Below are 24356 nucleotides of genomic sequence, written 5' to 3'. Positions count from 1 at the left end.
ACAATAATTGTCAAAAAGCTTTGATGCTGCTACCTGGAAGAAACAGACATCTATAATTCCCTGAGACTTGCTTGTAATCTTGTACTATGGTTTAAGGAATGGCTGAAGTGCCTCCTTTAGATATACAGAAACATGGAATTCAGATTAAAGCATTGCAGTTTTGCTTTATATAGAGCACAACTGAATGATTTCAATGTGAAAACTTCCTCTTTAAAGGGAAATTCTGAGGAAGGACTGAGAAGGAATATTCAGAATATCACTAACTCATTAAAGATGCAACTGTGTCATAAGTATTTCAGTTTCTCTTTCTCTTAAAAAGTATACTGACAGTTTTTGTGAATACTTTGGATTCTAAATACCTCTTTTAACTTTATGGAAAGTTTGGAAGGAAGGAGAACTTCAACACAGGAAGGCCTTGAACTCCAGAAAGTGATGAACCCAAAAATCATTGATGAGACACCTTACCCTCAGCCTTGGGTACCACTGCGTCAACCCTTAGGGAATGTTACGTTTGTGGGTGAGAAATGGGAATTATTTAGATTGATTTAACAGTAAATATCTTACTCATAGCTCCTTTAAATAAGTGGACACTTTTCCCTATTCCTTTTAGGATATATAAACTAGATCGGCGAAAAAGGCTTTTAATGTTGCCAAGCAGGGAAAGAAATTAGTAGGTCTTCTCTGTGAGCTTCTGCCATTAATTAGTGGAAAAAATGTATTTAGTGCTGTCGGTATTAACTGTTAAGCTAATTTAAAAATAACGAAACACATATCATAGTAATAGAAGCAGTGGCCCAATAGTTATATGTGTAATCAAAAGTTTTCTTTTTTTTATATTTTTGTGGTTGGTTACCGTGGAACTGCCACTTAACAAACATGCCATGGGCTATTTGAAGGGCCACAGTTAAAAAGGATTGCCAGATACTCCCAGTGGAATTGTTGAAATAATTAGTTAAAGGAGAAATAAGTATTAATGACACCTAGTGTTTCAAATCGGAATAACACACAAACCATTATTGCAAAGGTAGCATCCGATTATGGAACCAAGGTGGAATTCACGAAGCTCCGTAGGGCGACCCATTCTTTTATTAATGTTTAAGGAAGCCGTCTGTGTGTCTAAATGTTAGATTTTATGAACCGTGACTATGGGGGTAACATAATAATTTTGAGAGGTGAGGAAACACTAGTGTGTGTGAATATGATGACAACCATGCTAAGGGCATTAAGCAGGCCTGTTTGAGAGAAAACAGTGGTGTAGGTTTACCATCACCTGATGGAAGCTCAAAGTAGATCTACTTCTCTGCTTTGAAAGGAGTCGATTGAGATGGGAGAGCATGCCTTCTGGGCACCTCCATTTGGAGCTTTTCTGGGTATGTCCATCTAGGAGGAGACCTCATGGAAGACCCAGTGCATTTTCAAGGGGCTATATATCCATTCTGTTCTGGTAATGTGGTGGAATGCTCCAGAATGAACTGGAAACTGTTACTTGACTGAGGGATGTCTGAGTTTTCAACTGGACCTGTTACCCCCACAAACCTGTCTTGGATAAGCAGAGATGGACGGACGGATAGAAGGACGAATGGTGCACCATTACTTATTTTAGTAAGTTTCTGTGTGTGATGCAGCAATATTTATATGGTCACAAATATCTATTTGCATAACGTTTTGTCTGCCGTTGCTTACATGACCCCAGAGCTTCCTGCATGTCACTGCTTAATCTTGCTGGATTATAGTCTCTACCACAGGGGAATGGGGGGAAAGCAGAAACAAAGACTACGCAGAATAAAAATGTTTAGCTCAGTTGAGCAAGGCTTGTTTATTTTGTTGGACATCTGCTTTGATGGTACAGGTTCTTTGCGTTTTTCTTTTTCAGGCCATCATTGTCTCCCTGACTATCCTTGCACTTCCTTTTTTCTGCACTGACTTGGCACATATGAGCACACCAAAGACACCTATTGTGATGTCATCAGGCATAGACCACTGAAGAATGTTTGTCAGGTTATCATCACCAAGGATGAACAGAATCTATTGCTTCTTTCAAACTTTTTTTCGTTGAGGTTTTAGGCAGAGACTACAAAAAACACTGACTGGAAGCAGTCTATTAAAGGTCATATAACTGCAGAAACCTAAGTGAATACTTAGAGCTTAATCATTTATTAAGCTCTAAACTAATGGAACATACCATTAGCTTAAAGAGCATTAGAATAAAATAGAATGATCCTTTACAGTCCCACAGTGGGGAAATTCAGGTGAACCAGCAGCAAAGACCAAATGTACAATATATATCAAAACTTGTGCTGCCCACAGTTATTAAATGTAGCACACTCAAAAAGTTAAAGAAGTGTGCAACTCCATAGGGGGATTTTAAGAAATGTGCTAAATTAGGCCGTGGGCCAGAATCTGTAGGATGATTTTTCGTATGAACTGTCAGGGGGCAACTTTCTTCCACCGGGATAAGTTGCTACACATAGCAGTGATCTCAAAACACCAATGTTCCCACGTTTTCACTTGCACATTAATAAGTTAAAGCCGATAAAAAATCTAAACTGTTGCGCTCCAGTCCAAGAGGTCACGTGATTTGATTTTTGCTGCTCAGCCAATCAGATCGCTGTATTGTCAGCTGAGCGCGTTCAACCACTTCATCATGACTGCACCCATAAAGTGTTGTAAACATTTGTTTCCAGACGAAGAAAGCCCAATAATAGCATTTTCTGGCGCCAGTTGGCAGAGATCATGATGCAATGGATGCAATGTTCATTTTATAACACGCTGATCCCTGCTGGGATCGTGAGGGGTGCCATGTATCTCCAGCTGTCAATGGGCGAGAGGCGAGGTACAACCTGGACAGGTCGCCAGTCCATCGCAGGGCAGAAATAGCCCAGACTTTTGCCCAATTTACTGTGATATCACCGAGACCTGCTGCGCTAGGATAGCACAGGTGACAGGTGACGTTGTGCCAAATGATTTATCCCCGCCAGAATTTGGATCCCCTGCGTCGGGAGAGTGTTTGAAATCAATAAAACTTTTAACCTCCAGCTTTGTGAAGTCTAAATATTTTTAAACATCACATTCTAACAAAAAGGAAATGATTTTTTTAAACTCCTAATACATTGTTCTATTTTTTAAAGCAACATTTCTCGTTTTCTTAATATGGTTAATATCTCTATATGGTTCTTGGTTGAATTAAAATCTTATTAAATCTGATAATTTTGGCTGTACCTTTATTCAGTGTTCATTTGATCACACGTGAAATCCGCTTTATATGATATATTCATGTGGGTTTAGCTACCAAAAAAGAAAACGAAAAAAGACGAACAAGCAGACAGCTGTGATGAACTCATGAAGGTGGATTTTGGTTTCAGCAGACAGACAATGCGACAATCTAATAACATAAAGCTAATATTTTCGTGACACATGTGGAAATGACCACAGAGCCGTTTACTTTCCCAGAACGTGTTATATTGAGTGATCGATCGAGTTTTAACCCACATAGCAATCCCTTATGATAGCACTAACAAGTGTTACATTTTCAGTTTTTTCACACTAACTGAACGATAATGTAACGACACCATTGCTATATTTCGTTAAGAAAAGTAAAACATCTTCATTTCCACGCCGGTTGGAGATGAGGCGGAGTTGACTGGATTTATTCTTCCAGCTGAATGCACTCCCGACGCAGGGGATCCAAATTCTGGCGGGGATAAGTCGTTTGGCTGTGCTATCCTAGCGCAGCAGGTCTTGGTGATATCACAGTAAATTGGGCAAAAGTCTGGGCTATTTCTGCCCTGCGATGGACTGGGCAACAGTTTAGATTTTTTACCGGTTTTAACTTATTAATGTGCAAGTGAAAACGTGGGAACATTGGTGTTTTGAGATCACTGCTATGTGTAGCAACTTATCCTGGTGCAAGAAAGTTGCCCCCTGACAGTTTATTAAGTTCTTAAGGAGACGTCCTACAGATTCTGGCCCACGGACTAAATGTGAAAGCAACACTGAATCTTTCACCCTTTACACAATGAAAGATTCTATAGCATGAGGTTTTCTGAATTAAGAAGTTCCATCTAGAAAGTCTCCAGGAGGGGCTACTGATTACCCACCCTTACAGTTTTGATAATGTTGTACCAGACATTTTTGGGGTATAAAATCATGCCATTTAACGCGGGACATTTCATACTCACTATTATGCATTAGTTGAAATCTTTCAGAGGACATCTGCTCTAGTCTTCTGTTGTGGTTTTATGTATTCCAGCAAATATTATCTATGTTAGAGGATCACTCAGCGTTAACTGGGTTTACTCAGGGGTCATAATTTGTCATGCTTTACAAGTCGGCATGTCCAAACGTGGATCAGAACCAAAAGAAATGGAAAAGGAATAAATATAATTGAGTACAATTATTTATTTATTTTTATTACCATTTACATCCATAACTCACAACAATACTGCAACAAAATATAAACTGAGATGTTGTAGTTTGAGATCATCGGTACAAAAGGGTTAGTTCATAGAAATAAAATGGACGTACAAAACAGATGACATGGTAGATTTGTTTCTTGACAAATAGGTATGGATTGGCAAAGAGACAATCGGACCAAGGTCTGCTTTAGGGTGTTTAGTTGAATCTCTTTGACAAACCTTGAAATCAGTGTCTTGACCTGCAGAAACAGACTTCTTATGCTTATGTGCCTGACATTGCCCTCTAAAAAGTTTGAGTGTGTTTGTGAGGTTCTCCAGAAAAAAAGTGGTTGCATCAGACATATTTTTGACCAGAACCTATAACAGCGCATTGGTATGTGTACTAACACTACCCCTAACTGCCATTCAAAACGGCAGTGTGTAAATACATGCAGACTTCCCAGCACAGGCTCTTTAAAAAAAACAAAAAAAAAAACATCAAGCTTGATGCTTGTGTATAAAGTTTGTAACAACCAGTGTCACCAGTAAAATGATGTTTGTGAACAACTGGCATGTGTTCAACCCTTTCATGATGCAACTCAAAGTTAGATAAAACACAAACTTTTTAAAAATGGCTAAATTTGCATAATTTGCTCAATTAAAAGTCCATAGCTTTTGGACATTTTGAATTAATGTAATTATTTCTCCAGAAATAATTGGGAATAATTGGTGATCCCCCCTGGATTACAAAGTGGGAAATAAATATGATAATATATTATTGAATCTATCCTGTCCTCCACTACCTCAGCAACACGGCTTCAGGCATTGCTGAATCAGCGCCTTGAGTCAGCAGCTCAAACTGATAAGGCTCTGGCCCGCTGGGCTCCACAAAGACTGAACTGTGGCGTAGCTACCAGCGCAACTCTGCTCACTCTCCATGATGATTTAATATGGCAAATCACCCCACTTTCTCACTTATCCATGCCCACGTTGGTGGAATTTTTCCAGTTTCTCTCGTGGCGGGATTATGCTTTTACATGGGGGTGAGTTGCACATTAAAGGAGAAGAGGGAAGGAGAGGTCAGAAATCTGGCAGTAAACACTATATTACTGGATTGTTGAGGACTTGTTTTCAGGCTTTGTCCAAAAGAAGACACAACTATTTGAACTTGATTGGTTGAGTGTCAGTTTCTGGAACCAGGCGTAGGTTTTACTGTTGACGAGAAAGTAGAAGAATCTGCTCCCTGTTCTGCTTCTGGGAACTATTGTGACAAAACTGAACATGCCATTTTTGAACTGTCAAACTCTTGATAGGAAATTATCTAGTTGATCCAGAGTCAATATTGCCGATCACTGCTTTTTCTTCCTGCAGCAGTCCCACCAGACAGAACTGTTCTCCTCCCAAAATCCACCCGATGGGTCATATGACCTGTAATTGCATTTGCAGAGATGCAGCGATTGACCATGGGGGGGGGGCATAAATCCCATAACAAATGTTAGATTTAATCAGACCCTTTTTTTTAACCAAAATAGGTCAGTTGTGATTCTCCCCCTGAGATGTAATTGGACTTAATGTATTTCTGGGCCCTTTCTGTGTTCTAGTGTAAAAGTCATTACAGTAGGATAATGTGGGGGTGGAGTTGGGGGGGGGGGGGGGTTGAGCTTTGCACCTGCATCTTGGAGGTTCTGGGTTTGACTCCCACAAACTCTTGGTCCCTGAGCAAGACCCTCAGCCCAAGAATGCTCCCTGGGCGATGCACAGTGGCAGCCCACTGCTCCCCAAGGGAGGGGTTAGATGCAGAGGACAAATTTCATTTGATGTATGTTGCAATGACAAATAAGGATGATCATTATATTCTTAAAGGTTTGGTGTTCACACATAAAAGCAGTGTCTTGTGAAAACGATCCCATTAATAATGACTAATTCAGTGACTAAGAAACCATTATGGTTGCAGATGATTTGTGTTGTGTGGCTGGTGTGGATGCGTGTGTTGGATCCCAGTTGGTTCCAGCTGGATGAACAGAGCCAAGGGGCTGGCTGAGGAATGTCCTGGTGACCCTACACACAGAAGACATGAAGAGAAGCCAAAAGGACCACAGGGGGTGAAGATGGAACAACAGGGTCCTAGCATATGTGTGTGTGAAACTGTGTGAGAGAAAGTGCATGTTTGTGTGCATGCTAATGTTTGATCATGCATATCGGAGTGTAAAGGGCTGATGGAGCAAGGGAGAGGAGGCTCTAAGTGAAAGAGAGAGAGGGAGTGTGGGGGGACGAGGGGGTGTTGGGGTCAGCACTTGTACCCTTTGGCCATTGTCTCCCTCCCTGACCAATATAAAAGCATCATAACCCTGTGAGCCCAGACATATTTAGAAACCAGATAAAAGCACTTTTTACAAACTAGATACACATCAGGCACAAAGCCCGGGGTCAAGCGCAACAAATTAACAACCCTCTTTCTGACGGAGAGGTGGGGGTTTGGGGTGACGGGGCAAAGCCAAACCGCCCCTGGAGTCCAGAGCCAAATGCCTTCATATTCCCAGAGCAGAGACATGGACTGTTCTCTTTCATTCATCTGTAATTGGTCCAAGGGCAAGAGGCTAAGATAAATACTGACGTTTTGTTTGGATTGTGTACTTCTTACTCAAAACTTCTCTAAGCTAACTCCAACTAAAGTCAAGACCATCATTATTGGAGGCAAGAGTTTTATTTATTCATCAGTCTTATCACAGCGAGGTTTAGCACACTGAGGTTCATTGTTTTAGGGAGTAAAGCTGTGTTCACGGCTGTGAAAAGGTGGAAAGTGATGACATTTTCAACACAACTGAGTGAGAAAACATTTGCTGTTCTCTGAAATTGCCTGCAAAAAAGATAGCTTATAGTACCGTACTAAAATACAGGGAAAAATCCATCTTAAACAGCTCTTTTGGAGCACGGTTTATTTTGATCATCCATTCATTTTCTAACATGTCTATCCCTTGTGGGGTCGCGAGGGTGCTGGTGCCTGAACAGGTCACCAGTCTATCAACACAGAGACAAACAACCATTTACGCACACACTCTGCAGATGGACTTTACCGTCACAACATTTACTCATGACAGTCAATTCTGCTGTCATATCTGAAAGCCTCGGCAGGTTTAGCATCCGCTTCAGTGAACACCAATAGTCATACTGTATTCCAAGCCACATTCCAGTATTTTCTCCTGGAATCATATATTTTTTGTCCTTTTTTTCACTGGATCTCGAACCTTTCTTCATTGTTTCGCTGGGAGATGCTAATAGCTGTTAGCCGCTTCCTTGTTTTAACCCTGCTGCGCATGCCCAGTATGTCCGTTAAAGTTGTAAATAAACACGAAAGGCTTTATTTGCTAACAAAAACAAAGCAGAAAACACCAAAATAACTAATACGCCAGCAGGACGTGGTAATCTTTAATAAAAACTTTGTATGCAACCAAAGTGAGCTAATGATGTATAAATTAAAAAAAAGGTCAAATAACGTGGCTGTGCATCTTTAAACGTTGGATGACAGCCATACTCCATGTTGAAAGTCCCCTGGGGCTGTGCGTTCAGATCAACATTTAGAGGAGGGAGACCAGGAGGAATGAGAGGTTTCCCCAGTGATGATGAATACCTGATATAGAGTGAAATTGAACATCTGAGAGGAATCATTATGCAGTTCGGCTGCAATTCACCACTTTACCATCTGTATCAGCAATTTCCCCTGTCTCCAAAATGAGGGCACGCATGGGTCAGAGTTGCCGTGAAGACCGCACGCCTTTTTTTTTTAATAGATCCCAACTGTGTGGAAAGTGACGTAAGCATGTTTCAGGCCCAATTTTTTGAGTATGCAAACTTTATGAATGACTCCCCTGGACAACTTGTTGTAATTCACAGAACCCTGAATTCAGCTGGAACTCCTGAATGGAAATGTTCGACCATAAGTTTTGTGACCTTAAAGTGTAACTGAACTTAATATAAACTCAAAATCACTTTTTTTGCAGTAAAACTTTATAAACTGGGCCTAAATGTGCTATTTTAATGTTACTGTGCAAATTTGTACATTTCCATGTGCACTATAGTTCTGCAATATTTGTCTTAAAACTGTCTTAGTGCTGCCCTCTTAGGATTGAGCGATGGCTATGGCAAAAAAAAGAAGAATTAAATAGGTCCTCTGAACAGGTTCTTTTTTTTTTAATGTTTTCTTCTTCAAGAGACTTCAAGAGATCAACAAGTTTAAGTGTGGTAATCAAAACTGGTTGTTCACATGCAAAAGAGGACCATCAGGCTAGGGGTGGGCGATATGAAGAAAATCTAATATCACAATGTTTTTAGCCACATAGTGCCTAAAGTTGCATTGGCATATCTCATATTAACGTGTCAAATTTTTTGTGTTTGAAAAATTTATTGCAAATTAAAAATTAACTTAAAATGTTATATTTTAGCCATTTTTTTTAACCACAGCTGCACATAGAAGCTTTTCACAAATTACAATATTGTCACATTAGAGCTCTTTCGTGGTCAACACTGGACCTTAAAAAACAGAACATCCCAGCGGCCAAAATGAACACCAAGGAAAAATCAGACACAAAATAAACCTGAAATAAAAGTTGCTCTTTTGTGCTTAAGATATAAATCTGTATAATAAAAATGTGACAATCGCAAAAACAAAGGCTTGTATTGTGACTATAAAATCAACTGATCAGTTGCAGCTACATATTCAGAGCATCTCAAAAATATTTTCGTTGCTCTTTAGGTGCTGGAAAATTTTAAACAAACGTTTTTTTCCTGTCATATGGGAATTAGCAAAAGAAGACGCCAGTTTCAACAGTTTTACGGCTGGTTTAATTCCTTCGGTGTTTTGGGGGGGGGGGGGTCGACACGCGGAGTTTACAAGAGTTGCACTGAAAGACTTTTTAGGTGGAACAAATTTGTGCTACTGCTACCTTTTGTGGCAATGGTGTTACGCCATGTTGTGCAAATTACCGCATTTTGTTCGACCTCCTTCTTGTGAAATTCAAACCACTGCCTGAAACGCCCGCTGTCGCCATAGTTCTCGCCGTCTAGTCAACGTAAGTAAGTGCACGGATACGTTGTTGTGTGTGCGTGTTTGCGCCAGAGCACTTTCTGGATTGGAGGCGGAACGAATGGTGCGTTCACAGAATGTGGGAGAAACTAATACAACGACTCAATCTTGCCGTGAAAATTTGCACGCAATGGCCGCGATAAAGCCATTTTCAATATCGCGCTGAGGAAAACCTAAGATACATCGAGTATATTCGATATATCGCCCACCCCTACATCAGGCTACCAACCAATCGTTAGTGCTTGGATGGTTGCTTATTGTTCCCAGAGGACTAAGTCATGCTTGCAATGAAATTTTATGTATTTCATTGAAATTTGATGTCACAGACCAACACAAATGTGTGCGTGATTATGAAATGGAAAGAAAAAAAGCAAAGGTTCTCTTTTTTTTTTACAAATTATAATGAAAACTTGTGTGTTTACCCCCTTTATTCAGATACCCCTAAATAAAATCCAGTCCAACCAACTGCCTTCACAAGCCACCCAATTCAAAACAGAGCTCAGTTCTGTGTAACTGAATCAGAGTCCAACTGCAGATGTTCCGTGTCTGGTGTCAGAGGTTCTTCTGGGAACATTAGAGAATATCCAGGATCATGAAGATTGAGGAACCTAGCTGACGGGGCAGCGAGAAAGTTCTGGTTCAGTTTAAAGCAGGGTCAGGTTCTACAACATCCCATGCTTCAAAAATCTCCCAGAGCTCTGATCAATCCCTCAATAAGACCATGAAATACATTAAAGTTTGTGGTTGGAATTTGAATAAGTGGGAAAGTTAAAGGGGTATTAATATTTTTTCAAGGCTCTATAGCTGATGAGCTGCTGCAGAGAAATTATACTGGCCCTCTAAAGGCCTGTATGCTAATTATGAGTCCCATTATAATCCCCCATAGAAATATGAAAATAAATATGATAAAGAGAGTGAATCATATGCCTGTTTAAAGACATTTTCTATCAGATGGTTACAGTCAAAGTTTTGGCTAAAGATGGAGTTGTATTTGGCCCTCTGCTATTCTTACGGCTGTCTTAAAGTGAAACAAGTAGCTGTTTTATATTTTACTGTTTCCTTTACTATCATGGTCTTCTTCCTAGCTGCAGAAATATTATTTACTTGCTCAGCCTTGAAATTACATACCCTGATATAAATCAAGTACAGCTCAACAGTTAGAAAGTTTAAATGCAAACTTTTAATTCCTGGATGACTTGCGGTAGTGAGAGGACGCGTTTTGGCTGCCGCTTCTCATCCGTGCACAAGGTCAGAAAAACTCAATTTACTCACTATTTCTGGACAGTGCTCTGCTTTGGTTGCCTTCTTATTGCTTGTCATGGTGGTTCATCATCATGCTGTGACCACCATCGGCCACCATAGCTCGCGGTGTTGCTTTCAGTGCAAGTTGCGGACAACAGTCTGGTCACTGGCTGGCGTGCTCCCTGGGACAGCCTGGCAGTAACGTGGCTGTTATTCGTGGCTTCTTTGATCGTCTCTCTGCATCCACTGTCATGTCCAGCCCCAACCGTGCCTCTTCGATACACCTGTGCACAGCTCTTCGGTCTCAGTCACCCCGTAAATCCCTCGCTGGACATCACAATTACTCTGAAACAACTCTCTCTACTCCGTCGACCCCCCTAAATCCACTGTGTCTCTGGAACAACTTCTCCACTTAAAACTCCATTCCGTCATTCTGGACTGAACGCAGCTCTTTCTCCCTTGGACACCGGCACAACAACATCTGCATGCGTCATCTGCGTACTCGTCACATGACTCAACCTAACCTCCTCTCTATCATCAACATTTTTACAACCACACTCTCTCCTCCTGCCTTAATCAGTTAGCCCCTCTTAATAAAGCTACAGTCTCTTTTTCCACCTCAGCCCCATGGTACACCCCAAACTCAAAAAGAATCGCAGAATATTTGAGTGTCTCCATAAAAAAGCTGGTCTCACTGTCCATGCCCAAGCTTATAAACATTCCGTCAACACTTACAACTCAGCACTCACACATTTACAAAACACGCCAAACCACAGGATAATATTACCTTCACATTCACAGTAAAAAAGTGCAATAGCTTCCTGACTTCTTTTAATACAAAAATCAAAACTATTCACAACTCACTGACATCTACCTCCCCCGCTTCTCCACCGGTACCTACAGTTTCCCCTCTTACATCTCTCAGCTTCACTTCTTTCTCTCCCCTGTTCTTCTCAGACACCACCCCACTTCTCATAAACATGAATTGTCATCTTTTCTTCTTGACCCCATTCCGTCTCCCATCCGTAAATCCTGTATTCTCACCCTAGTCCCTCTCATAAATCATATCATAAACACTTCACTTATCACAGGTTCTGTCCCATCCCCACTGAGACTTGCCACCATTACACCCCTCCTGAAAAAATCCTGGCCTCTATCCTGATCACCTTGACAACTTCAAACCCATCTCAAATCTTCCGTTATTCTCAAAAATCCTGGAACATCTTCCAACTCAACCAACATCTTCACACCTTTCAGTTGTTTGAAACTTTTCTATCTGGATTCTGCACCCACCACAGCACAGAAACTGCCCTGCTCAAAGTCACCAATGACCTCCTCCTCGCAGCTGACTCTGGTTCCATGTCCATCCTTCTTCTCCTTGACATCTCTGCCGCTTTTGATATGATAAACCAAACCAAACCATCTTTCTCCACCGTCTTCAGTGCATCTACATCACTGGTACAGCACTCATTTGGTTCACCTCTTAGCTCTCCATCCCATACCACCCTCGTCACTCATGGTGTTCCCCAAGGTTCGGTGTTGGGCCCCCTCCTCTTCATTATTTACATGTTACCCCTTGGACAGATAATTCGCCATCATGGACTCCATTTTAACTGTTATGCTGATGACACTCAACTTTACATATCAACAAAATCAATCACCCCAGTCATTCTCTCCACTATCACTCACTGCATCTCAGACATTAAAACCTGGATAGACAATAATTTTCTAAAACTCAACAGCAACAAAAGAAAACTCCTCATCACAGGTCCATAATCCTTTCCACCTTCTGTTCAAAACTTCAACTTCACTATTGATGGTCGCAATGTTACCCCATCCTTCTCTATTTGTAACCTCTGTGTCATCTTGGACTTTTCCCTGTCATTTCAAACACATATCAGCTAATCACCAAAATGTCTTTTTCCACCTCGGCAACATCGCCCGCCTCCGTTTATCCCTCTCCCAGTGTGCAGCTAAAAACCTCATACATGCCTTCATCACCTCCAGACTCGACTACTGCAATAGCCTCCTCTATGGTCGTCCCTTCAGTCATCTCTAAAAATTACAATACATACAGAATTCTGCTGCCCGCCTACTCACCCATACCCGGTCCAGAGATCACATCACCCCTATCCTCAAACAGCTTTACTGGCTCCCTGTCCAATACCATATCCACAAGCTTCTTCTCCTCAAGTACAAGTCTCTTCATAATATGGCCCCTCCATATCTGACTGACCTCCTGAAACCCCACTGCTCCTTCTGCTCCCACTCTACAGACACCAACCTCCTCACACCTATCACCCGCATCAAAGAGAGAGCTATCCGTCTCTGTTGGAAGGGCAGAGTAGTTGGACTATACTGCCCTGTATCTAACATATAAGGCCAATATAAACATAACTTTTATGTTGAATTAACTTACTCGGTTTATTGTTGCTAGGGTGTACTCTGAGCGTAGGCTGCCTAAAGGCTCCCACATATTCGGGCGTACTGTGAACTTGGCGGACTCTGCACTGACTCTCTGCAGATGTTTTACCCTTCATAGTTGAGTGTGCTATTGCCTACATTTCTTGTGGCAAATTCCTACAATTCCCACACTTTCTGCCTGTGGGACGAAGCAGCGGAGCGGATGGTAAAATGTGTAATTAGCTAGCTGAGCACCTACAGCTGTTTCTTTTCCACCGCACACCTGTCAGTGAGAACAGAGAGGGACTGTGATGCTGTGCGTCCTTGTGACCGCCTGCTTGGAGCAGCTCAGTGTATCAAGCTCAGTGTCACATATAAAACAAATTGATGTAAAGAATTCTTGCCTCCGAGAAGTTAAGTGTGACACCGTGTAAGCAGTCGTAAAAATTTAACTCTGCGCATACCTGTGCATACCTATGAGCATAGTCCACCTTGAGTCCACCTTGAGTACGTGCGGACCTCCGCGGAGTAAAGTACACCGAGTATGTGTGGGCCTTTACATGAATGCACTTTTAGTTTTGACATTACAGTCAGGCAGTCTTGTAGACAGCACAGGGGTCCGATCAGGTAGTGACACAGTGGACCGTAATGCTCAAAATATCCATTGAGCAGAGCAGCTTCGTTGCTTATCAAAGTTGTACTTACATGGGAGATAGGGAATTTTGTGCTGCTGCCCCACATCTGTGGAATGCCCTCCCTGACACCTTGAGGGCACTTCAATCCACTGAGTGTTTTAAAAAAAGGCCTTAAAACATTTCTTTTTAGCAAAGCTTTTGGTCCCCTTTAGATGTTTTTTTTCTCTCTTCTAAAATAGCTTTTTTAATTTTTTATGCTTTTTTCTTTTTTACCTGTAGCACTTGGAGATCTTTTGATGGAAAGTGCAGTATAAATTAAATGTATTATTATTATTATTATTTTTTTTTTTTTATTTTTTTTTTTTTTTTCTCAGAAATGCAGGAATGGTCACAAAGCCACTGTTCAGCCCGAAGCAAATTAAATGTTTTTTTTTTTGTTTGTTGAAAAAATTGAATGTCCCCCCTTCAATTTGTTTCTGTAGCCGGGTCTGCAGACATCAATGTTATGTCGATTGGCTTCCATTGCTCAGGGACGGAGACAGCGGTATCCGTAGGTTTCTTTCTCTTTTGTAAACAGTGAGCAGCTGTATGACCCAATTATTAGTGTAACTGAGCTTTCTGGGTTCGTTACCAGCACCACATGAGGTGGAAGGAGACTGGACTCTGAGCTGGGCTTTTGGGTTGATGCATGGCTTAACAGGACTTTTTCATTTTTTTAGCACTTCACAACGAAACACCAGCTTACTGCCTAACCTATAGCAATCCTTGAGTGACATTTAACCTGGATGTCAGGATTGGAAAACATGTTTCTACACAGCAATAATGAAACCAATTTTTATTCATGCTTTTCAGTAAAGACATAGTGCACATTAATTATAAGAAAATTTATATTATTGATGTTACAACTATAAATAACCCAAAACGTCCTGAATTATTGCACGTTTGTTAAAGAGTCTGATGACAGAGGAGAAAAGAGACCTCTGGAAGGCTTCCAGCAGTGTTGCCACTTCTGTTCCTTAAAAGAAACTTCGGTCTTGTTCATTTATATTGTTTACAAGATAGAGGTAATACAGCTGGTTGCTTGTTTCTGTCGCAAGAACTGGTAACACTGGCTTCCAACACATGCACACTGTTTTTTTTAGTTTTTTTTTTTATCCTGAATTCAGCTGCTTAGGCACGGTGGGATAGCCTATTTTTCTCAAATGCTCCCACTGCCGTATAAAAGTAAAAATTTGAAAGTTCATTATCTTGAACTAAAACAGCTATCCAATCAAACATGTTTATCAGGTACTGTTTATGTGTGCAGCATCTTTTATCTGAAGATGTGTAACACAGACTGTGTCATAAACAAATCATAAAATCTGACATTTTGTGTCATTCTCAAGCCCTGTATGAGTTTAGAACTTGTGCTGGTGCTCTAGCCTCATTGTAAGACGTTCCAGGGTTCAGGTCCCATCAAGTCTGTTGAATATTCTCAATTGCCCCTCAGTCTGAGTGTTTGAATGTCTCCATTGGCCCTGTGTTGGACTGATGACTTGCCCAGGGTGTATCCTGGGTCCATTCACTGCTCAAAAATAGAGCTGGGTGATAAAATGATAGCAGTATATATTTCAAAATAAATGTGACGCACCACGCGTCATGTTTTTTGGACCGTGGGAGGAAGCCAGAGTACCCGGAGAGAACCCACACATGCACAGGGAGAACATACAAACTCCGTGCAGAAAGACCCAGGGTTGGATTTGAACCCAGAACCTTCTTGCTGCAAGGCAACAGTGCTACCCACTGCGTCACTGTGCAGCCAATAAACATGTTATGGCATGTTATCACAAATTCAGTGGTCATTTGTACAGTAAATCTTTAAATCATAAAAAGCTTACTGATATCTTCAAATCTCAATTAATAGTACCAGGGAAATTAAAGATTGACAGAAAATAGTGATTTATCATACATGTGCAGGTCATAATTAGAATATCGTGAAAAAGTTGTTTTATTTTGAGCAATTCCATTCAAAAAGTGAAACTTGTATATTATATTCATTCATTACACAGAGACTGATATATTTGTGTATATCAAGTGTTTATTTATTTTATTTTTGATGATTATAACTGACAACTAAAAACCCCAGATTCAGTATCTCAGAAAATTACCAAAGACCAATACAAAAAAAGGATTTTCAGAAATATTGGCCAACTAAAAAATATGAACATGTATAGTGGCCTTCAGCTCGTCTGCATTGTTAGGTCTGGCGTATCCCATCTTCCTCTTTACAATGCGCCATAGATTTACAATGGGGGTTACGGTGACGCGGGTTTGTTGACCAATTAAGAACAGGAACACCATGGTCCTTAAACCAGGTACTGGTAGCTTTGGTACTGTGTGCAGGTGTCAAGTCCTTTTGGAAAATGAAATCATGAAAGTTGGTCAACAGCAGGAAGCATGAAGTGCTGTAAAACATCCTGGTAGACAGCTGCGTTGACCTTGGACCTCAGAAAACCCAGTGGACCAACACCAGCAGGTGACATGGCACCCCAAACCATCACTGACTGTGGAAACTTTACACTGGACCTCAATTAATGTTGATTCTGTGCCTCTCCTGTCTTCCCCCAGACTCTGGGACCATCATTTCCAAAGGAAATGCTAAATTTACTTTCATCAGGGAACATAACTCTGGACCACTCAGCAGCAGTCCAGTCCTTTTTGTTTTTAGCCCAGGCCAGACGCTTCTGACCCTGTCTCTTGTTCAAGAGCGGCTCGACACAAAGAATGCGACAGCTGAAAGCCACGTCTGGCATACGTCTGTGGGTGATGGTTCCTGAAGCTCTGACTCCAGCCGTAGTCCTCTTTGGGAATCTCCCCCACATTTATGAAGGGTTTTGTTTCACAATCTTCTCCAAGGTGCTGTCATCCCTGTTGCTTGTACACTTTTTTTACCACATCTTTTCCTTCCCTTCCCCTCTGTGCTTGGACACAGAGCTCTGTGAACAGCCAGCCTCTCTAGCAATTACCTTTTGTGTCTTGCCCTCCTTGTGCAAGGTGTCAGTGGTCACTTTTGAGCGGAATTACTGAAAAATATACTTTTTATTATATTCTTATTATATGACCAACACCTGTATATCTTGGTATATATCAGTATCGACTGATATCGCCCAGCCCTACTGGAGACAGTCAGCAGCGATCGTGGACTGATGGTTTGAGCACCAGAGATAATGAATGTAGTTTCAGCTTTGCAACTCACACTAAAATCGCACTGAAACTGTAACAACAGAGACTGAAGACTTAAGAAGGCTCATGCTCTAAAGACTCGTGATCTGAGAGCTGAGTCGTGTATTCAGTCTTTGTCTTATATAATGGGCAGTGAAAGCAGGGCAGTGGATATACCACGCAAAGTAGTCAATGGGATTAATGGGTGATAGCTAAATCATTACAAAGCTGTTTCCTTGGCTTCTATCAGAATTATCAATAATCCCTGTTTTTTAAACAGAATATATTAATATTTCAAATTGGTTATATTTTTAACTTTATCAGTTTAAAATGATTCAAAGAAGTTCAAGAGTTTCTGTATGTTGAATAAAATTAATGAAGTTAAAAGATAACTTGTGAGCACCTCTTTAAAATGTCCTTTGAGCAGTGCTTTAAAGTGTATTTTGAACTTGCTTTTCTTTGCTGGTTTTGTTAGGCTGCAATAAAGGCTAATCTCTGCACTGAAACAGGACAGGTTTGCTGCTGCTGATGTTTTATCACCAATTGTTAGAAGTAGCTTACTCTCCTGTGGTGTCTGTTTGGATAAATGATAATCTGGGGTTCTGTCCTGTCGGGGAACGTTCTGTGGGGCATAAAGCTGGGATCAAACCATGTCTTGGAAAGCTCTGGCATCCAGCGTGCAGTCTGCTTATTGATTTTGAGTGAACAATGTTGTTACTGTTAGATTTAAGTAACAGTAGTGTGTATACCTGTGTATTGACCAATTTAGTAACTTGAACTTGTTTGAATGAGATGTTCTGTGTGCGTGTGCGTCAACATATTTTTGATTTTTGTGTGTGTGTGTGTGTGTCTGTGTGTATGCGTCGTGTGTGTGTGTGAGAGAATTCATCTAGTTTCCCACTATTGACTCACTTAGTTTGTCTTTCCCCACCACACAGGCCCTTAGATAATGCAACCAGCTGATGAGGTTACCCAAACGCTAACAGAGGCCCAGCATGCTGCTAATGATGAGAGGTGGATTTAGGGGGAGGAGGCCACTGGTGGGGTTAGAGATGGGTGATTCTGTTTTGTGTGTGTGTGTGTGTGTGTGTGTGTGTGTGTGTGTGTGTGTGTGTGTGTGTGTGTGTGTGTGTGTGTGTGTGTGTGTGTATACCCCTGCCCCACATTAGGCGAGAGAGGCTCTGACCTTAGCAGCTATAATATCAGTACAAGCTCTGACCCAACATCAGGCCCGGTTGGCACTTCAGAAGGGCGAGGGAGTTGGGGGTGGGGGACTTTTATTTGTATAGATGGTGTCCTCCAGCTTTCCTCTACCAGTGCTGCAGCCCAGTGAGGAGTGAGTAATGTGAGTAATGGAGAGTAATAGGGTGCAGATAGTGAGTGTGAGGGTAACCCTATTGTATCCTGTGTCAGCAGGGTCAGAGGTCACCCATGGCACATACTGGTCTTGGCCCTGTCCGACCCATTTGGGCCTTAAATGAGTTTACCCAACACTAATTAACGGGGCCTGCCAATGGGCTGCTCTTGCTAACGGACTTGACAGATGCCTTCAGAGCCTTGCTTAGATGTCCTTGCCCCCCGCCACCACAGCCTTGTGCTGTCCAGCCACCCGTCTGACCCCTTCCCCAACACATTATGCTCAACACAATCCTCACCACTTGCATTTCCATTACATGTGTGCTGATGCCAAGATGATCCTTCCTGCATTTGTCTTGATGGCTCAGGTTGGTGGTGGCGGTAGAGCTGGAACCAGGCCTCATGAAGAATCTTTACTTACACTTTTTTCCCACCTTTTGTGTTGTTGCACTTACAAACTTCAATGTATGTTATTTTGTTGGAATTCTATGTGATGAACATAAGAAATGCAGAATGGTGAAGTGGAATGAAAAGGCGTGCATTTTAGTGTTCCTTCTCCAGCACAGTTAAATAAAATAGCTGACGCCTCTCCTCAGCTTGTCACTGGGTTCTTCAGCTACCAAGTAATGACCAGTTAATTTAATTCCTGTGTGTTCAGCATGTAAATGTCTAAAATATTACTGACACTAGGGGCCTGTAGCTGGCCACTCCACAGTTCACGCTGGCTGTTTGTATGGGAGTGGTGGCCTAGTGGTTAGAGCATTGTGCTTGTGTCCCAGAGGTTCTGGATTCAACTCCCACAGACTGCCACTCTGGGTCCCTGAGCAAGACCCTTAACCCTAGACTGCTCCCGTGGCCCAGCACAGTGGCAGCCCGCTGCTGGGTTAATGCAGAGGACATATTTCGTTGGAATGTATGTTGCAGCGACAATAAAGATGATTATTATATTATTATTATTATTATGTGTTTACAGTGGTTGACCTGCTGAAAAGGTAATCTCCCCCCCAAGTCTTCTTCAGGTTTCCGCTAAGGATTGTCAATTTTTTAGGCTCACCTGTCTTCCCATTAACTGAATAAAGTTGTTGATTTAAAACTTTCCATCGCCATGCTTATCTCAGTTGAAATACTGATTAATATCTGTGAGGAATGCTGTTTTAATGATAAATGTGACTGAAACAGAGACCTGTGTTGATATATATTTGATTTTATATTGACAGACTTGGGATAAGGCAACTTATATCTGTAAATGCAGCGTGTGAAGCAGTTAAAATCATTTTATACTTTTTAATAATCATTCAGTTTGGTAATGTTTTGTATATGTTTCTTATGGTAAACTTCTTACGTTTCCACTAACTAAAGGCTTTTGTCTGGCCACTCTTCTATAAAGTTCAGCTCTATGGAGCGTACGGCTTATTGTGGTCCTACGGACAGATCCTCCAGTCTCTGTTGTGGAGCTCTGCAGCTCCTTCAGGGTGACCTTTGTCTCTGTGCTGCCTCTCTGATTAATGTCGTCCTGTCCCAGTCTGTGAGTTCTGGTGGACGATCGTCTCTTGGAAGGTTTGTTGTGGTACCAGGTGCTTTCCATTTGATGGATGATGGCACCCTGGGGTAACAGTTTACCAACATAGACAGTTTCTTGCAGATCTAATACATTGAATAATAATAAAATACATTTAGATTACAGGTTTGAGATCAACAAAATAGGTTAAATACTTTTGTAATGTACTGTAAGCGCAGGAGGACATAAAGCTAAATAGAAGGTGTTCAACACCTACTTTCACCAGCATATGACTTGTGCACCATAAGTCAGAGTTTCGCAGTGTGTTGGCACATTAGTTTACACTTTGAACAAATTTAACAATCAAAAGAATTTGACTTGGTAGAAAAATCAGGTGGTGCTTCTGATACTTCTGGTAGCTTAGGTGAAGCTTTTAAACCTCCATCTTAACAAAGGAACCAGACCTTACATCCACTTTCTCTTACTCTGTATGTATGTATACAGTTTTATGAACAGTATAGTTGTTAAGAATATATGGTCTGTAATGTGTTTGCATACGTACATACAAATGGCATGTTGACGAGTTTGGTGTAAAGGTTAAATAAATGCAGATGCATCTCTAAGGACACAGCTATCTGAATAAGCTGTCTACTGACTGTTCTCCATCACAGCTGTCTTAGTTTGCCTTAGAAGCTACAAGCTGGGTTCTAGTTGGTGACATTTTCATCTTTTTAGCTTGCAGAGCTGCACAAGCTTTGTTTTAACAGTGGAAAAAGTATTTCATTTATCATACTTCTATATTAAGTTAAACTTTTTATGTGCCGGCTAAAATATAACAGTAAAACTCCTGCACAAATACACCAAACGTTTGGGTTATCTATGGTAAATTTAGTGGCAATACCAGTGCTTTGTTGCGTGAATGCTAAAACTCAAATGGCCAAATACTGTTCCAACAGATCTGAAGTCAGATCTCAGTAAGTACAAATGCCTGAAGAGATAGCCCCTCCTGTGAGTTTTGGGTCTGCACCAGGGTCTCCTCTCAGAGGTATGTTCCCAAGAAAACCTCTAGCGGTATGTGCAGAGAATGGATCCTGATTTGATGCCCAAGCTACCTCAGCTGACTCCATTAGATGGGGAGGAGCAGCAATTCTAACTCTGCTTTTCTCACCTTGTCGAGCTCCTGACCCAAAAGATCCTGTCAATGAACACCACAAACAGGAATTTGACAAGTGGCATAGATGATGCAACATTAACTTCAGGAGGGCAGTAAAGATCAACTGGATTAGGATCTTCAAAGCTGAATCTCACTATATCCACGGATGTACCATGTATTGCTTTGGTGTTTTGACAAGTAATCCCACTGTCTGTCTATTGTAGAACAAAATTCATCCACTCTAGGAGATGGGCTTTATCATAGCTCATATCATGCTTCAGTATGCAAAATGTTTCCAGTATTCATGAACCTCCCTCTAGAGTTAACATCCTGTCCCCAAAGGTCAGGTGATTACCTGTTTTCATATTGTCACTTTCAGCAACTGAAAGTTGGACCACCACCACCACCTCAGACCAGTTTCAACACCACCGTGCCCAAGTAACGATGGACTTGACCCTCATGGCACCTTGTACAAAAAGTGGACCTTACTGTCCATGCAGTACATTTTAGATAATCTGTTCATTAATTATTTTTAAATCCTACTGTCTGAGCCGACAGGTCTTAAGGTTTTTTATATGAGTATTTATTTGAGTCAGCAGTCTACCTGTTGTTGAACTCTTTACATCTGTTGCTGCACATTCATCCATAGTATTTTAATGCAGGCAGCAGCATTTGTCTGTAACCAACTTACTGAGCATAAAAGTGGCACCTCCCTCCTGTCTGTCATCCCTATGGGAGGGCACTAAGTCCTGAGATTCAGTCCGAGCACAACAGAAGCCCCCCTACCACCAGCACCCCTGGTCTCCACCCCACCCTCTACATAGCTTCTAACACCCAAACACACCCCGTCAACCCTTCCTAACAGCTCTCCTCCCCTCTCTTTTCACCGCTCTCCGACTGCTCCGCATGCAGGGTATTCACTGTGCATACCTAGGCTGCTAATTCCAAACTGCCTCTCCAATCAAAGGATCACAAGTGTTGTAGTTTTTGTCTCTTTTCTTCTGCTGGGAAACAATGAGTAATGAAAAGAGTCAGCGACAAGTCTGGTGTGTGTGTGTGTGTGTGTGTGTGTGTGTGTGTGTGTGTGTGTGTGTGATTGAGATGCCCCCCCCCCCATCTTTTCGTCCTGTTTTTGTTCAATTATCTTTCACTGTCAAATCACTGTTATTAAGAATGTTTTCTTTGCTAACATTCTAAATGATTAAATGATACCAAAGTCATTCTATCTGTTGTATTCTCAGCTACCATAAAAATAAACAATATGCAATAGATTATTTATTTATAACTGGTGTTTTTTGATGTTTTAAAGAGAACTGTTTGGTTCTGGTTTATGAGTCCACTAGGCCATGGTTCGAAAAGCAGCTCAAATTAAACTTTGTTTTTAATGACCACTGATTTGCCTCTATGGCTACTTTGCATCAGATTCTAGTTTCTTTTTGTGTTTTAAGGCAGGCGTTTTATTTCAGATTGGAGCCAGATTTATGTGACTGTGGTTCGGTCTTCTGGACCCTTTAGTTGTTTTTCTCAATTTTTTTTCTTTATCTGTTTTCAGCTCCTTCGTAACAGGCACTGCATGCTGTGAGAACTTCTCTCCTCTTCGCATCTGGGATGTTGAACGGTGAGTAAGGAACCTGTTCTGACATGTTCTCACAAGGGAATGAAAAAAAACAGTAATTTCATTTTTATTATTATTTCACATTTATTTAACCAAGAAACACTCATTACTATGAAAATTCTGCTCTTAAAATAATACTCTGGCCAAGACAACAGCTCAGAAACAAATTTGGACCATTTCTAATATCAGACAGTAATACTATGGTCAAGGACATAATAGAACATTATAGTCTTCTACATAGCCATCCAGGATTCAGATTCCCCATCCTTGTATTCACACATCTTCAGTATGGTTGTAAGTCTTAAGACATCTTATATAAAATAATAATAATAATAACAACAATAATAATAATAATAACTATTATTATTTATTTCTAATGCTCTTTACATTTGACTACAAATCTCAGTGATATAGGACCAGACAAATCAAATACCATTTAATAACCTTTAAAAACTTTTTAAAAGCTTTTTATGTTTTAAAAACATAAAAAGTCAAAGCACCATTAGTCCATTTCTAAAAATGATGGTTTTGAGTCCTTTCTTAAAAGTATCCACTGTCTGTGGGGCCCTGAGATTCTCTGAAAGAGCGTTCCTTAGGCGGGGAGAAGCGGTTTCAAAGGCCCTGTTGCGCATCATTTTGACCATTGTCCTGGGCAGGAGCAGACGGTGCTGTTGAACTGACCGGGTCCTGGCTGATGTGTGTAGTTTGAGCAGTTCAGTTAGGTAGGTGGGGGCCACACCGTGCAAACAGTGATGGGTGTGCAGGAGGATTTTGTACTCAGTACGGAGGTGAATGTGGAGCCAGTGCAGAGAATGGGGGTGATGTGCTCATGCTTCTGCACCCCATCAGGTCCCTGGCTGTGCTGTTCCGAACATACTGGAGATTTTGAAGGCTCCTACCTGGATAAACAGTGCATTACAGTAGTCCAGTCTGGAGAAGACAAAGGCGTGGTTGAGCTTCTCTGCTGCTGGGAGGGAGAGGTAAGGGCGCAGTTTTGAGATGCTGCGGAGGTGGACAAAGGAAGTTTTGCAGACAGAAGTGACATGATTGTCAAAGGAAAGATTGCGGTCAAACCTAACTCTAAGGTTAGTAACAGAAGGAGAAAGGAGAATGATTTGACCAAATAATTAGACAGCAGTAAGGATAGGTTAGAAGAGCAGAGTTGTTGAGGGCCGAGTACGGAGCCTTGAGGGACCCCACAGGTGACTTTGTGACATCTGAATTTTTGCCATCCCCAGGGCCCCACACTGGGTGTGGAAACAGTTGTTTTGGCTATAATTCTGGGAGTGGTGATCTAGTGGTTAGGGAGCAGGGCAATGCGTCCGGGAGAGGCTGTAACGGTTCCTGGTTTGACTTCCACAGACTGCCGTTCTGGGTCCCTGAGCAAGACCTCTAGCTCCAGAATGCTCCCTGGGCACTGCACAGTAGCAGCCCACTGCTAGGGAGAAGTTAAATGCAGAAGTCTAATTTCTTTGAAATGTGTGTAGCAATGACAATAAAGATAATGGCTATTCTGTTCTTAAATATGTACGGACGTGGGGATTTTTTTTTTTTTTTTGCTACACAGCACCGCGTTCACAGACCAGTGTGATGCATTCGCGAGCGTCAGAAAGCAATGGTGCATAGCAAGGGTGCATTCAGGAGCATGGGACATTAGATTTTTCAGAATAAAAAGCTAACAGATGTGCATAATCAAAAAAATAACAGAAATACAATTATAGAGCATTCAGTATTGTAAGAAAGCCCACACTGTTTCTGGATAGACACATTATTGTTTGA

At 41.4% G+C, this 24356-nt stretch overlaps 1 protein-coding gene across 2 annotated transcripts in view; it reads left to right on the top strand.

The window, feature by feature from the left end:
- LOC105917306 (F-box/WD repeat-containing protein 4) overlaps positions 1–24356 on the top strand; it is an 82715-nt gene that overhangs the window by 24099 nt on the left and 34260 nt on the right. For both annotated transcript variants that reach the window (XM_036130674.1, XM_012852075.3), the window contains exon 6: positions 22515–22580. In XM_036130674.1, coding sequence (XP_035986567.1) covers positions 22515–22580 — 66 coding nt within the window. The remainder of the gene's footprint in view (positions 1–22514; positions 22581–24356) is intronic.

This window comes from Fundulus heteroclitus, unplaced genomic scaffold (genome assembly GCF_011125445.2).
Source record: "Fundulus heteroclitus isolate FHET01 unplaced genomic scaffold, MU-UCD_Fhet_4.1 scaffold_37, whole genome shotgun sequence".
Classification (NCBI taxonomy): Eukaryota; Metazoa; Chordata; class Actinopteri; order Cyprinodontiformes; family Fundulidae; genus Fundulus; species Fundulus heteroclitus.
This window is presented reverse-complemented; position numbering and strand designations above follow the sequence as displayed.